The 17,193-nt window shown below is 34.4% G+C and overlaps 1 protein-coding gene across 8 annotated transcripts; it reads left to right on the top strand.

Annotated features, from left to right (window-relative positions):
* Positions 1-242: 242 nt before the first annotated feature.
* LOC103715413 (Tetratricopeptide repeat (TPR)-like superfamily protein) lies at positions 243-16,731 on the top strand. 8 transcript variants are annotated; one of them, XM_089926557.1, is made up of 2 exons: positions 243-2,644; positions 3,776-16,731. In XM_089926557.1, exon 1 carries the CDS (start codon positions 531-533, stop codon positions 2,493-2,495), a length of 1,965 nt encoding a protein of 654 aa, XP_089782683.1. In that variant the 5' UTR covers positions 243-530; the 3' UTR covers positions 2,496-2,644; positions 3,776-16,731. The 8 variants fall into 8 exon arrangements, with proteins under 8 accessions (XP_089782683.1, XP_008801246.5, XP_089782682.1 ...); XM_008803024.6 differs by having other exon boundaries at positions 3,769-16,731; XM_089926556.1 differs by having other exon boundaries at positions 244-2,758.
* The last annotated feature ends 462 nt before the right edge of the window (positions 16,732-17,193 follow it).

Genomic DNA, 17,193 nt, shown 5'->3' with positions numbered 1-17,193 from the left:
TTTAAGAGGGTATATATGCAAATATCAATTTTAGAAGGATATTTATGCAAAATCTGATATTTAGGATACCCATACAAAAAATCCTTTTATAAATATACATATTGGATACTATGCAATAATTGACCATATTTGGTTTTATAATAAAGTTCATTTCACTCTGTTTTATAAACTAATGAATGCTTTATTGGGCACTTGATGCAGAGCTTTCAAATCACATAATTTTTGATATATAAATAACTTAAAAATAATAGATCACGATTCAGATCTTCTATACGAGACCTCAATCGTTCAATCGAGATTTGATTGGATACCTTCACTCAAGTAAGCTCAGTTTGGCTATATTTGTTACGTAGCGAGCTCGAGCCAAAATGACACGAGCCGGCTTCAAAATAACCCGGTTGTTTGACGGCCCCAGTTCGGAGGGAGTGGAACGTGAGACTCGGATCGATATGGTCGGGAATCCGATTCGATTGTCAAAACATCCAGAGGCTTAAAATTCCGGAGCACCTGGAGTGTCTTCATTCTGTTGTATGTCTAAGATTACAGATGGAGTTATGTCTCTAGAATTCCTCCTTCGTGCTCTCCGCAATGCCAGGTGCATCAGAAAAAGAAAGATGGTCCACGGAAAAATAGTCATGTCCGGATTTCTCCCCAATCTCTTTGCAAGCAACCATTTGATGTCTATGTACGTCAGATGCGATCGCATAGAGGATGCGCGTCGTCTGTTCGATCAAATGCCCGAGAAGAACGTGGTCTCCTGGACCATTCTGATATCTGGGTATTCAAAATCAGGGCCAAAAGAAGCGGCAGTCAGGTCTTTCAGATCGATGGCGTTAGCGGGTTTCAGTCCGAATGACTTTACTTATGTCAGCGTTCTTTCAGCTTGTGCAAGCATTGGAGCAGCGAGGAGTGGGAAAGAGATTCATGGAAGGATTTATAGGCTCGAAGGAGGTGTTTTTAGTAGCTTCGTAAGCAATTCATTGGTTAATTTGTATGCAAAATGTGGAATGATACACTTGGCCCATAGTGTGTTTGATGGAATTCTTCAGCCGAATATGGTATCATGGGGCTCGATCCTTTCAGGCTACTGTCAATGTGGAGAGAATGAGGAAGCTTTGAGGATCTTCTCACGTGCATGGAAAGAGGGTGTGGAGGTCAATGAGTTCATGGTTGCCAGTGTCTTGAGTGCTTGTTCTAATTTGGGAGTTTCAGCTGTTGGGAAGCAAGTGCATTGTTATGTCATCAAGAGTGGAATTGCATCTGATCAGTTTGTTGAGGCGGGAGTCATTGATATGTATGTAAAATGCAACGAGCTTGATTTGGCTTACCAGGCTTTCTCTGAGTTAGATGAGCCAGGTTTGGCATCCTGGGCTGCATTGATTGCAGGGTACGCTCATCAAGGCCATGGAGAGACAGCTATGGGTCTTTTTAGAAAGTTGCACTCTTCCTGCTTGAAACCAAATGAACATATCTTTCCCTCTGTTCTTGTGGGTTGTTCTATAGTTGCTGCAGTTGAAGAAGGGAAGCAGCTCCACTCCCTTATAATTAAATCAGGTTTCAGAATGGCTGCATATGTTGGCAATGCAGTCATGGATTTTTATGCAAAATGTGGATTGCTTGATGAATCTTTCAAACTTTTTGAAGAAATGGAAGAACATGATATTGTATCATATAATGCTATGATTGCCAGGTATGCTGATCAGTGTGATTTTAAAGGAGTCATGGAACATCTGAAACAAATGCTGCTTGAAGGGATAAATCCTAATCCTTATACTTATTCCAGTATTTTAAAACTTTGTGCTGATCTTCCAGTGGTAGGGTGGGGTCAACAGACCCACAATCTCATTATTAGACTTGGACTTGATACCAATGTAATTGTCGGAAGTGCACTCATTGACATGTATGCAAAGTGTGGAAGATTGGAAGATGCTCGCAAAGTCTTCCATATGATGCCTTCCAAAAACTTGGTTTCTTGGAACAGCATGCTTGTTGGGTATGCTCAACATGGATTTGGCGTTGAGGCATTAGGTATCTTTCACATGATGCAAATGGAGAGTGTCAGGCCCAATGAAATAACTTTCATTGGAGTTTTATCTGCTTGTGCTCATGCGGGTCTTGTCGAACAAGGGCAGTGCTACTTTGATCTTATGAAAGGGTATGGAATAATTCCAAGTATGGATCATTTTGCTTGTATGGTTGATCTATTTTCCCGAGCTGGGCTGGTTGAAAGAGCCTATGAGTTTATAAAAAGCATACCTATCAAACCAAATAAGGTTACGTGGCGTAGTCTAATGGCTGGCTGTAAAACTCATGGAAATTTAGGCATTGGGTTGTATGCAGCTGAGCAAATTTTGAAGATCGATCCTGAAGATGTTTCAGCACATGTCATGCTTTCTGGTGTTTATGCACATGCTGGGATGTGGGATGAGAGAGCTGGAGCGAGAGCTGTTTTAAAGATGGGGCTAAAGAAAGTGCCAGGATGCAGTTGGATTTAGGTGAAGAACAAAATTCATTGTTCTCTGTTGGGAATGCACCACAAAACCATGGAGATGGTATCGATACAAAACTGAATGGGTTGGTGATTCAGATGATTGATGCAGGATGCACATCCAAAGAAGTTATTTTTGCATCATGAAGAGTAAGGGTATGTCCCACCTTCCCCAAAAATTACTGAGAAAGCGAGAGGAGACATTAATAAAGAAAGTGGTAATCAGTACACTCAAAGTTTTCATGAGAGGATACATTAATAAAGAAAGAGGTAATCAGTACAACAAACTTTTCTTGTAAAGATACTCAATAAGTTGTATTAGATATTCTACAAAAACAGGAATCAGCTCGTACAGTTTTGAGCCGAAGAAGTAAGTTAGTCCACATAATTCATCAATCTGAATTAATGTCAGTTGATTTTTATGGATGCTTAATCCATTTGCTGTTCTATATTAAAAGGGAACCAATGATCAGCTTCAACTATGCAACAGATAGTTGAATTACAAATTGGTTTTCTTTAATAAGGGAGAAGGGACTGATCCAGCACATGCAACGCTCACAAATCCAGAAAAGTTTCAACAAATTATAAGTAGCAGAAACATCTCGAGTTAGTAATTCTAGTCAACATAACATGCATGGTTGTCAAGTTTCTGCATCTCCATGCCTACTCAGACTGCCGGGCACCGACAAGAATGTGGTCAGTGATGGCACAGGGAGAAGGGTCAATTTTGGGCAGCAACTACAGTACAACATGATAGAGTCCGGATAAATTGAAGCAAGTGATATGGATGAGTATGAGCCTTAGCGCAATGGTAAGGTTGACCTAGATGTCATGGATTTGAAACACGAACATAGTGTTTCTGCATGTGGGAGTAAGGCTGCAACAGCCGAGCCTCTTCAGACCCTGTGATAACAGGAATCTCATGCACTGGGCCTCCCTTTAAGTGATACAAATGAGTTAAACAACTAGGTTGAAATTTGAGTTTGGTTCTGTTCATGGGCTGATATCCAGCATATATCAGCAGGAAATTGTGAAAGCAGTTCATGCTTCGAAAACTCTGACCAATGCTGCTGGTGTAACCTTTTATGAATATTTGTTTAATGCTACCAGTTTCACTGGGCATAAATAGAAAGTAAACTTACAAATTACAGCCACATTTTCCACACCAAGACAAATTTTCAAGTATGGAATGAGATTTTATACTATCATACATGTTTTTTTCATCTCATAACTTAAAATGAATTCTCTAAAATCAAAGAACTTATAATTCTTTTTTGCAGTATGCAGGTAATAAGACTGTTTTTGGTGTTCGAAGAGCAGATGCTGGTTATATAATATCTGAGGGAGATTGATGATGCTGATAATCTAGTGATGGCAATTCAGGCAAAGAAGAACAAAAAGGCTGTGATTGTTGGAGGAGGATACATCAGTCTTGAGCTTGGTGCTGCATTGAGGATCAACAATTTGGATGGCCCTGAATGTGCAGTAAGTTTAAATCGACTTCTAACGCATAAAATTTATCATTATATATAACAGCTTCATCACCTGTTAATTCTGCCATTCCCAAAATCAGTTACATAAATATCAAATATATTATGAAGAAAATAACAACCTTGTGATTGCAGAAGAAGCGCATCCTAGGCCCTGTTTGGTTCCACTTTAGTTTCAGTTTTTGAGTTGCAAAAAGTAAAGCATGGAAACTGATGAAGACAAACATATCTGGCAGTGTGGCTTTTATTTTCTGTTTTTCAAAAATACAAACTGGTTTTTGAAAAAGAAAAGTGAAACCAAAGATTACATTCGACATCGGTATTAATTTTGTGTTTCATAAAACCTGAAAACCGAAAATCCATTTCTATTTTCTTCCTAATTTCAGAAAACATAAATTTGTTTGCTATTAACTGTTTGTTGTCTAGCTATGCAGCCCAAGAAGGGGGGGGGGGGGGGGGGGGTGAATTGGGCTTTTCAAAAACTTTAAATAAAATGCAGCGGAATGAAAACTTAATATGTGTAACTTGCAATTGAAAAAATAAGCTGCTGGTAAATATGTAAGAGGACAAAGCACACAAATTAAACACTACAAACATAATAAATTTATAGTGGTTCGGTGCTAACTCAACACCTACATCCACTCTCCAAGACACTTTTCTTAGAAATTTATACTATCATTCCTCCAAGATTATGGTACGATTGTTTCGACCGGGCTCATAACCAATCCAGTTGATTTTCACTAGAAATTAACCAAAACCATCACCAAACCTTTTTCTAGGCTCAATATAATCCAATTCAAGATTTGGATGGACCTTTCCTCAAGTTTCAATCCTTGAAACTTGTTACAACAGAGAATGAGAAATGCAACAAAATAAATTACGGTTCCTTACAAATAGACAAAGAATTAATGGAGCTCTGGAAGCAATTGGTTGGTTTTGAATGATCTTGAATATTTTTTACCAACTCTCACTTAACAGAAAAAGATGTGATCTTTTAGCTCTCAATGAATACACTTGAATCCATTCTTCATTTTTTTATCTCCTTTTCTTTATCATCGATTCTCTCTTTATTTTTTTGGTGTTTTCATGCATTTATACCATCAAAAAGTGGTTGGAAGATGCTTGTCAGGCACAGACGGGTCGACTAGACTTCTGTATGGGTCGACTCATGATCTTCAGGGTTGACTTGTGATTTTCAGGAGTCGACTCGAAATAACTCTTGTTTTTACTGCTCTCTATCTTTCACCTGTGGCTATTGTCAGGTCAACTCTTTTAGTTTAGGTGTCATCACGTCCATTGATAAGGGTCGATTTGTTATCTTCTAGGGTTGACTCATTAACATACTAAATTTTGCTGCCATTTGTCTTTTGTTTGTGGCCATTCTAGGGTCGACTTGTTTGTTTTTAGGGTCGACTCTTGTTCAACAGGAGTCAGCTCATGATTTTTATGGGTCGACTTACTAATATGTTGATTTTGATTGCTCTATGTCTTTTGTCTGTGGCCATTCTGGGGTTGACTTGCTAACATGCTGATTTTGACTGCTCTCTATCTTTTGTCTGTAGCCATTCTAGGATTGACTCGTTTGTTTCTTGGGTTGGCTCTTCTTCAATAGGAGTTGGCTTGTGATTCTCATAGGTTGACTCATGAAAATATAGATTTTCACTACTATTTGTCTGTCTTTTGAGACTGCTATGGGGTCAACTCGTGAAAGTGTACCATTTTATATTACTGTGACATGGTTAACTTATTGTATTCTAGAGGTTGACTTTTGAGATAGCCTAAGGTTGAAATCTTCTGTCTTTGTCTATTGAGCATTCCGGGGTCAATTCAAGGTATTTCTAGAGTTGATTCTTCTCGTGTAGAGATTTAAAAAATTAAGTTTCATTCTTCCACATTAAGAGTTATATAATGAAATCTTCTAGGCTTCTTACGAGCTTTCTAGTACACTTCAAGCAATTGATTAGTAAACTTTTTGCTTAAATATTTTGCATCATCAAAATCATACCTTTTGGGTCAACAATTTTTCTCTTTTTTATGATGACAAAATCTTTGAGTATCAAACGAAAATAGTATAAAAGAAATAACATCCTTTTTGATACTTAGTCAATTTATAAAGTTTACTTTTACACTCTTAATTGAATATTACTTGAGTAATGTGAAGTTTCTTTAAAAACTACCACAATTTTGCTTTGTATCATAGTTTTTCCCCTTTATGTTTAAAATATTATTTCCCTCTTTTTAGAAGTTTAATTCTTCCCTTTTTAAATATTTCTAATTCTTTCCCTTTTTATAAATACTTCTTTTGCTTCCATATTTTTCTCTTTACTCCCATTATTCTCTCTCTTTTTGTCATAATCAAAAGGGTATATTAAAGAAAGAAAGACTTGAAAGGAATGTCCATGCAAGGAGACATACACATAACATGGATAACTTTATTTCATAGCATAAACTCATAAACTTGATAAAGTCATACATTAATTCCCAACATACATAAAGTCACAATTAGGGGTGCAAATAGGTCGGGTCGGGTTGGGTCTTGAGTGATTCTGATTCGCTCCGGTTTCTCGTTCGGGTCTTAATTTTAAACCCAGACCTGATCCAATTAAAGATCGAGTCATGTCAGGTCGGGTCCATAGCCATAATTTTGACCAACGGGTCATTCGGGTCGGGTTGAGTCCATGTATAATCTAGATCCGGCCCGAATAATTCGGGTCCAGGTCGGGTTAGGTCTGGTCTGGGTCGGGTCCTAGTCCGAGTCGGGTTAGAGTAGCAGTGCACATATTTTGCAGTAAAACATCACAAAATACTTTAGGATCAAAGCATCGGTAACATCACGAGATGTTGCTTAGAAAAATGAAACATCTTCTCATTATGCATAACCATCTCTGAAGCCTGATATGCGACGAACAACCCTTTCAAAACATGTAAAATAGCTGCGCATCATGTAATTAATAAGGAATCAGAATAGCTTCCCATCTTTGCAGTAAACCTTCCACCAATTCTTCAAAACATATAAAATAGCTTTGAAACAAAAACAAGAAGCAGAAAATGCTAGCATGTAATTCCTTCATGACCCTTGCCTTCATGACCCTTCATGACCCTATAGCAGAATCAAAACATCATTTACCCTTTCAATACTAAGTCGCGTCACAGGATTAGAAGCAAGATGTTGCGTTAGCATTATGTTCACATCAAGATAAGCAGGCATATGCATCACAGCATCAGCATCATGTTAAGTGAATTTCAGAATTATATAATTAAGAATATACATAATGAACCACATTTTCCTCAATATAAAATGACCTACAAAGAATGAAAAAGCTTTGAATGCTGCTGTAAGGCAGAACTACCTATACAAAATTTGCTAAAAATCTATTCGACCACAGCTAAAAGATCACCCGCTCGGCAGGAACAATGATTCACATCTTCATCCTCCATGGCTCCGGTTAATAAGCACCCATGCATCTATGGAAAATAAAATAGATATAATTAAATATGCATAAAAAGCACAATATTCTTAATAATGTAAACATAATAATGAAGATGATTGTTACCACTTACTAGCATAAGCGAATCATCAGTATTAATAACAACAGCAACGTCGCAATCTTCAACCTTGTATTTTGTATGAGTAGGTAGAACATCTACAAATGAAAAAAATTACAAAATTAAAAATCTCATAGTTTTAGAGCACTAGTACATGATAAATTTATGAATGTTCTAGAAATTGAACCTGCAAGATGAGGTAAGATGTCTCGAAACTAATCTTGTGTGCATATCAATAGCTCAACCGTATTCATAGATAGACTACTACAAAAATCATCCAAAATCCTACTAGCACTGTTGAAGACAGAATCAGATGCAATGGTAGAAATAGAAATTACCAAGATATCACGTACTATGCTAGACAATATTAGATATTTTGATTTATTGAATCTTCAATACTGTAGAATATCAAAATTTTGATCTCCTAATGGATAAACCTGCTCAAAAAAATTATATGGCAAGTCATTTTTATTTGTATTGTTGACTTATATTTTAATGTAGGCATCCAAATTAGAGATCAGAAAATACCTTCTCTTCCAAATAAGTCTCTAATTCTGACTTAGATGGTTGGGTAACTTCTTCTTCTTGGATAAATTCTTCATAGTCATGCATAAACGATTCTCATCTCCTCTATTTTGGGATGTAGACGCCATCTCCTCCACTTGAACATGAGAGACATTTGCCCCATATAAAATTGTATAATTATCATAAAAAGTTTGAAGAACATCACGTACTTTATTGATCTCAAATGAAGCATGGTCACCATTACCATAAATTTTCTAAAAGTAATACCTAATAAGCTTCATCTTATGTCTTGGATCAAGAACAATCCCTACAACAAGAATGTGAGAGCATTCCTTCTAATACTTGTCAAATTTTTCTTGTACCTTTAAGACCATTATCATTACAACTATATTTGAACTCCTAGATCTTTAATCAAGAGCATATGTATTCTCCAAATTTCATAAAAATACAAATTTGCAGTTGGATATTTTGTTTGTGAAAAAAATTCAGTTATAAGATGAAAAATCCTTAAGAAGTTACAAATAATGATGCCTTGTGACCAATCTTCCTCAGTTGGTGCATCTTTAAAATTAGGATCCTGGGCCACAAGTCGCATAAATGGATCTTTGAATTGTATAGCATCATTTAACATGAGGTACATAGAATTCCAACAAGTAGGTACATCTATGCATATCCTTTTTTTTACCATTCACAATTCCCATAAGTAATTCCAAACTTGCTTGAGATGATTTTATATATTTAACAACCTTGCGAATCCTATGAATAGCACCTTCCACTATCTTCAACCCATCTTTCACAATCAAATTAAGAATATGTGTACAACAACGCACATGAAAGGATTTACCATTCAAATATAATTTTTTTCTAAATTGTTTTTGAAGTTCTGTTGCTACAACTGTATTTGTTGACAAATTATCAAGAATAATTGAACCCAATCTTCTCTCAATATTTCAAGATAAAATATAGCTAGCTATACAATCACTAATGACTAAGCCTGTATGTGGTGAATGAACCAACTTAAAATTGATAATATGCTTTTTAAGTTTCCAATAATTAGGGATGTAATGTGCAGTGAGACACATGTATCCCAATGTCTGATTTGATGTCCACATGTCCGATGTTAAGATGATTCTTCCACAGTTTGTCTTGAACAAATCTTTAAGTCTTCATTTTTTTCTTTTCATAAGTTTTAAAGCAATCAAAAGCCAATGCTATCCTTGAAACAATATGAAAGTCTGGTCTAAGGTTCCTAATAAACATCTAAAAAGCTGGGTGTTTAACTATTGTAAATAGCATCTCTTGTAGAATTACCATCTTTGCGAGGTCCTTACGGCTTCTTTTCCAATCAATGAATATGGAGTTAACTCGTTCAATGCAATACCATCTTTTGAAGTCACAATATTTTTTGTTTACTTTCAAGATATTTTTTTTTGTTTTACAATTCTTTGTATATTTGTGAAGATGACTTGTTCCATTTTTAGGATCAGTTGAAAAAATAAAATGGTAATAATTGCATTTAGCCTGGCCTTTTTGGTTTTCTACCTCACTATATTGATTCTATATCTCCGACCTTCTCTTTGTTCTCTTTGGAGCTATCTGTATTATAGGGCTTTATAGCTTGAGAACTACTACAACGAAGTACACTTTAAACTTCAACCATGTTTTCATTGCTATCCATCATAGACATTAACCTATTTTGCATAAAATTCAATAAAGATGTATAAACATGAAATGCAACTAAATACGATGGAAACAAAAAAAAAAATTAATAGTTTCATAATGATGAATAAGCATGCTGAACAATTGCATAGTACGTAGCCGAAGAGTAACAAAACTGTAAAGATAAAAAAAAAAGAGAAATTGTAGGATTAATTGGTGGCAACTGGTAAATAATCAGTGAAGTTGTAAAGAGAAAAATTGCAGAAAAGCTAGGTCATCTCCCGGAATTAGATAGAATAAACTAATTGAATAATATATTTTTTTAAAAAGGTTAATATTCCTTGCAAAGAGTTAATTAGGTGGCTTTGGAGAGCAAACAGAGGCACACTTATATGAAAGCTAACAAATGAAAGTAGCCTAACCTTCCTTTAAAACACGACCATCACATGATTCTATTTAGTTACAATTGAAGGCCTCCAATTATTGCAGCTTGCGTGGAAATCGCCTCCAAGTACAATTAAAGGCCTTCTTTATTGAACAATCTAATCTTTCATCATGACACGTTACCAAAATACAGTCAATATTTTTGACCAGTTTAAAATGACTCAGTCCACCATACTTTCGCTGCGCAACTCTAATTAATATTCTTTAAAATTTCTTAATGATTCCAGATCATCAACATTTTTTTTAATAATATCCAAACAAAATTTTATCCTTACTTTCCAAGTACACTAGATCATGATTAATCCTCAAGATAATTGCCATATTTGTACCATCGTATGATCAAGTAATTATATTTTATATCTAATTTGAGCTAAGCCAACTCTAAATTCTCTTGACAATTCCTTTCTACAATTTGATATTGATCTCTCTTTTAAGAATATTAATTCTACTCTCTGATGAGAAAAATTCTAGATTAACTTACTCATAAGCATATTCAACCTTCTCGAATCTTGTCTTCTAGATTGAACTCATTGAGGCCTCTCATGAAATTTCACTATCATTTCACTTATGGTGATCCATGATCAACTCATAGCCTTAATTTGTAATTTTTTTAAAAAAAAATCTAACAATCTGGTTCAAAGATTTATAGAAAATTTCATCAAGATATAAGCTCTATAATTTTATATTGAGATCAATTCTTTCAAAAAGAAAAATATTTTTGTTTGCAGTATTGCAAACATACACGATCTTGCAGATCTACTAGACTATTTGAACTAAAGAGACTAGTCTACCTTAACATAGAGGATCTACTCAAAACATCATAAGTCTATCAACTATTCATCCTTTTAGTAAGTCTCCCTTTTTTTTCTTAGCTTTTTTTTTCGTTCTCAAGACAAATAAATTAATCCAATTCCTCCAATTCTGAATCATATCCATAATTTGCAACATGATTTTTTTTGTGTCAAAACATCAACTAATGTTAATTTAATTAATCTATCACAAGATCATAAACTACCACACTGTATCCACAGTAGGACATCCGAACATAATATATTCTTCAAGAGTGCTAATTATTCTCGAATTCTTTCAAAAGCATAAGCTACAAATCTAAAAAGAAAAGAGATCTATACTAAAATATTCTAAATCCAAGATAATTTATGCATAACCAACATTCCATTAATCCTAGATTTGAGATGATAGATTTCTCCTCCTTTTTTTATAGTAGAAGAACCTACTAATAATACAATGATATCCATATCAGTCAAGAATCAAAATACTATTCCTTTTCTTTAACAACGAGATCTTCTTAACAAGAAAAACCATCAATATTACCAAATCACAGAGTGCATATTGTTGACCAGCTATAAAATAATTCAAACCACCAATATTCTTAGAATTTACTAAATGATTTTCAATCAAAATACCAATCTGCATTGTAATTTAAAAAGATCTAAAATTTCAAATTTCAAGTAAAACAAAAAAAAAACTCTTAAATTTCATTCTCAAATATATTTTTCTTCTATATAATAGTTTCATGCATAATTGTCATATATATATTTCAACCTCGAAGAGTATAAAATCCAAGCCTCAAACAACTTATGAATGAATCCTAACCTGCCACCAATATAGTTAACTTCAAGCTTGAAGTAGTATCACAGTACCCGATATCAAGTTGAACTTCCAGATTAACTAATAAACAAATAATTATATTATACGATAATATTTCATAGCTAATACTCCTTCACTTAATTTAATCAAAATTGAACTAATCATAACATGAAATATAAATTGCTCTACCGACAAAACTCCAAAATAGCCTAAACTTTTGTAGTAAAGCAGTAAAGTGGGAGCAGGTTTGAAAAAGGATATTATCGTGTCTAGGATTGGGCCAAGAGCATCTCTTAATGCCTTCTTTGATCCCGCTCTTAATGAGTTGAAGAGAAGTGCATGAAATGGTGGAGCTACCATTGGCCAACAAGTTTTGTGGACTTTATTATCATTGATCATGTCTATTTCGGAAAAGTAGTATTCTTTTTTAACTAAAAGAAGAATCCAACTTAAATTGTGCAAGGACAGACCTCATTAATTAAAAAAGAGGCTATACAATTAATTTATTATTCATTAATAAAATAAAAGGAGACCTAGACTCTATATTTGCCAACTTTTTTATTTTTTCTAAATTTTCTTAAGAGATTCGAGTTCCAAGTAAAACAAAGAAAAAACTCTTAAATTTCATTCTTAAATATATTTTTCTTCTATATAATAGTTTCATGCATAATTGTCATACATATTTCAATCTCGAAGAATATAAAATCCAAGCCTTAAAACAACTTATGAATGAATCCTAACTTGTCACCAATATAGTTAACTTCAAGCTAGAAGTAGTAGTATCACACTACCTGATATCAAGTTGAACTTCCACATTAACTAATAAACAAATAATTATATTGTACGATAATATTTCATAGCTAATACTCCTTCACTTAATTTAATCAAAATCGAACTAATCATAACATGAAATACAAATTGCTCTACCCACAAAACTCCAAAATTGCCTAAACTTTTGTAGGAAAGCAGTTAAGTGGGAGCAGGTTTGAAAAAGGATGTTATCGTGTCTAGGGTTGGGCCAAGAGCATCTCTTAATGCCTTCTTGATCCCGCTCTTAATGAGCTGAAGAGAAGTGCATGAAATGGTGGAGCTACCATTGGCCAACAAGTTCTGTGGACTTTATTTTCATTGATCATGTCTATTTCGGAAAAGTAGTGTTCTCTTTTAACTAGAAGAAGAATCCAACCTAAATTGTGCAAGAACAGACCTCATTAATAAAAAAAGAGGCTATACAACTAATTTATTATTTATTAATAAAATAAAAGGAGACCTAGACTCTATATTTGCCAACTTTTTTATTTTTTTAAAATTTTTTAAGAGTTTCAAGTTAAGAGGGCTGAGAGAATTATTACCTTTTCACCGATTAGATCATTATGAATATGAGGTGTTCTGCCATCATATGTGTGTGTGTGTGTATTTGAACCATTTCAAGTATTTCTCAACTTTGGAATTTTCTGTTTTTTGCATTAGCAACGACCACCACTGATTAAGAGAATGAACTTTTGGCAAGTATTTTGAAATTGAAGGGAAGATAAAAACCAAGAAAATTAGTCAAAATATAACAATGATAGTCGCTTGGATTTTAGTGCATACTAAAAATTTAGGAGCTGCTAACTACTTTATATAGATCTAAACTTCCTTCTCATAGTCTTTTGTAGCTACATTTGAATGAGAACATAGTAGAGGAATAAATAACCCGTGGATGCCTTGATGCTTTGGTCTCACCAAAGAGTCCATTGACCCATTAAAACGGGGCAGTTTAGGTTTGTTGAGAAGTGAAAATTTTATTTCCCCTTTAGCCAAGGTACAATGCACAAAGAAATTTGAGATTTGATTTGATCCATCATGTAGATAAGGTGTCCATTAGTTTATTAAAAGTTATCATAGGATCATTCATGAATCTCAAATTTTTCATGCATTCGGCTACTAGGGCAAGTGGAAATATAGTTTTAGCCACGTGGAATGTGTCAATTGGGTGTAGTTGCAAAAATTTCTAATAAAAAAACTTCTAGTTTACTTTGATCTTAGTCTCTGGTTGAAAGATACTGAAAAGAAATACTAATATTTTATAGAGGCGATTAAGTACATATTTTTTTTTTGAATCTCATAGAAAAAGAACGATTTGCTCTGTACCCTTTTCCTGTTTAATCACTCATTTTCCATTTAACATCTCATTCAACTAAGTAACTATCTTTCATGAAGTACTAGGAATAAGATACATAACTCGAACTAAACTAGTTTTGGACTAAACCTAGGGATAACAATACTTTGGAGGGAAACTCAGAGATATGGAAATCTATGCCTCCATTTTCTATCCAACTAAGAAACATAGCCTAAGAAATTATGTATTGTAACTATTATTAGTATCTTGATGGACGTTCTACTATTTAAGCATTTATACTTGGGAACTCAACGGGATTACTAAATCTGTGGCAAAAAGAAAAAAATCAGGAAATATCTTAACATTTTCTTGAAATTTTCAAGACCAACATCGCATTCAATTTTAAATCTAGTAAATAAAGCGGCATATGCTAATGAAATAAGTAATAATGGACATTTTTTTTTGATAGAAAAGGGTAAATATCACATGTCAATAATGTGAATCTAAAAATAACATAGACACATTCCATCATAAAATTAATTAACAATTAGCATAAGCTATCTAACATATAACTATCTTCCTAGTGGCTATATATATAGAAGCTTCAATGTTTCCTTGGTACGAAATCTTTCACACTAATTTATACCTAAACTACTCTTTTGGTACCCCACTTAAGCTGCTCTTATTTTTCTTATGAAAGGACTAAAAGGATAAAGAAAAATTCTCACCTCACCGACCCTCCTCCCTCCTCCCTCCTCTTTCCTAACTTGGATTGAAACCCACTAATCCAACATTTTCTCCATCTCTTTGTCGGTCTCAGTGTTTCTATGCACTTAACTGGATCTTTAAGCAAAATTCCCTTTCTTTGAGTCTCACTAATTAAGGTGCAGGAGCTCGAGTCCTAATTTAATTGAGTCCATGGTGTTGAGGAGTTCTTAATTGATTAGGAGTTTGCTGATTTGTTTCATGTGGCATTTGAGGAAGAGTTTTAGTTGATTTGGACTCTTTTCCATGTACCATAAGGAGTCCTAGTCCTATTAGGAATCTAGTTTAAATTTGGTTGAGTAAGTCAAATGTTTAAATTAAATTTAAAAGAGTCCTTGTTAAAGTAGGAGTCCTAATTAGAGAAGAAGTCCTTTAAATTTCAGATTGTAAGAGTCCAATTTAGCCCAATCTCTTACTCTATATAAAGGAGAGGTTGAAGAATAAATTTCAGATTAGATGTTTTTGAGAAATTTTAAGTGCTTCACGTAAGAGAAGTGTTTTCTCTTTTTCTTGGTGAGACTTCATCTTCCTTTCACGCCCACCCTAGGATTGATCCTAATCCTTAGTTTTCTCCTCTTATCCAAATCCCACTCCACCAATCCCCTTCCTTTGCTCATGCCAAAGCCATCTAGAGTCCTTCCAATAGGACTTCTCATCCATTCACGTCCTCAAGCTTCCCACGTCCAAACCCAACTCGTCTTTGGGTCCAAACCAACTCCATCCACCTCTAACCCAATTCTAGCACCTTTTCAAGTTTCAGCCGCCATCCCCTGACCCAATTGGTATCAATTAGCCATCTTCCCATCTTCTTCTTCCTCCCTTTTCCATCCAAGAACCCTAGCTACCATTGTCAAAGGAAAGAGAGAGAGAGAGAGAGAGAGAGAGAGAGTTTCAAACATCATCCACAAAAATTCAGCAACACCCATCCCCGACTGTGTCACTCACCATCAAATATATAAAGGACCTTTTTTTAAAAAAAATAAAAATGTAAGGCTATCACTGGAGATTTGATATTTACTCTGGGCAATAACTTTTTCTCCTAGAGCATATGCCTAGTCTCTCGAAACATGGTAAATTTATTATATAAGCTCAATAGAAGTAGGATTTGCCTGGTGTAAATGATCACGATCAATCATTCACGTAATTGCAATTAATACATGGACAAAATTTTGAGAGCACTGACAAAAATGAGAATGACGATGCTTTCAAGATCAACTTATGTGGATTTTGAATAGAAAGTTTGTACCAAAAATTGCAGCAAAAAGTGGAGTGTTTTGAGTGATGATGTGCAAACTACAAAGCAAGTGAGAATTGAGAGGGGTACTATAGGATATCATACAGGATGGGACTCCTATTTTACCATATTTTTTTTGCATCGATTTTAAAGAGGAAACCCAAAAGTCAACTAAGGACCAAACTTCTCTTATTAACAGAGTCCATCAATCCTGTAACTTAAAAAAATTGCATGCGCTAAGAGAAATCGTTCACGAAGAGAAACCATCTGCATCATTTGTTTTCCTCGACAAGCTTCTTCATTTATCCTTTTTCTTATCAAGCTATCTTTCCATTCATGAGGTCTTTCTTCTCTTTCCAAGTGCTTTTCTCCTCCAAATTTTTTTCTCTTTTCTAAGATCTTTGCACTTAATATTTCATGGAATCTACAGTATGGTATGTATATAGTTTTTTATATTAAATAAATCTAGAAGACTATGTACCGGTACTGATGAACAACATATTTTGAAAACTATATATCGATTTACCTAGAGGTGTGTATTAGCTTGCTAGATGATGTGTATCATCTGGTCATTTAGTGTGTATTAGTAAAAAGTATGTTCTCGAAGCTGTATATTAATTTACCTAGAGGTGTGTATTGGATCACTATTGGGTGTGTTAAATAAACTTACAGTATGTATCAGAAAGTTGACAAGCATGAATCATCATTTATATGGTATGTATTAGTAAACATGATGTTCTGGAAACTGTTTTAATTTGTTTAGAGGTGTGTATCGGGTTCTATATAAGTAATTTAGTAAATGTGTATTACTTGGTTGTGTACTATATACTGGTAAATACTATATTTTAGAAACTATATATTGATTTATTTAGATGTATGTATTGGCTTGCTAGATAACTAATTGCTTGGTGTGTATTACTTAGCCATTTAGCTTGCACAGGTAAAATGCATATTTTGGAAACGAGGGAAAAAAAAAGAATGCCACATGCAATCATTTCATTTTTCATTTTTTTTAAGCACGAGACTAAAGACTTAGGAGTTTCTGAGTTTTGGTTTCTTCTTTAAGATGGGCACTGGAAGAAACGTAGCAAAATTACAAGCCTACTCTATATTTGTTTCTCTGGTATCCACCCTATATATACCACCCTATATGATTTTTTTCAGGATACTTGTAGGTAATTTACCAGTATACCCAGAAATTGACAAGTGCATCTTGGAAGAGATACAATGTCTCCCTCGTCCACGACTATTTTTGTCCTTAGCGTTCTCGTTGTTGCCTTTATCAGTAGTTTCTCTTGCTCGTTTGCCCCCTAATTTCTATCTGCACAACAGA

Source organism: Phoenix dactylifera, chromosome 12 (assembly GCF_051530095.1).
Source record: "Phoenix dactylifera cultivar Ajwa chromosome 12, Ajwa_hap1_PhDact_Kaust_v1.1, whole genome shotgun sequence".
Classification (NCBI taxonomy): Eukaryota; Viridiplantae; Streptophyta; class Magnoliopsida; order Arecales; family Arecaceae; genus Phoenix; species Phoenix dactylifera.
The sequence above is the reverse complement of the archived record's forward strand: the minus strand, read 5'-3'. Positions and strand labels throughout refer to the sequence as shown.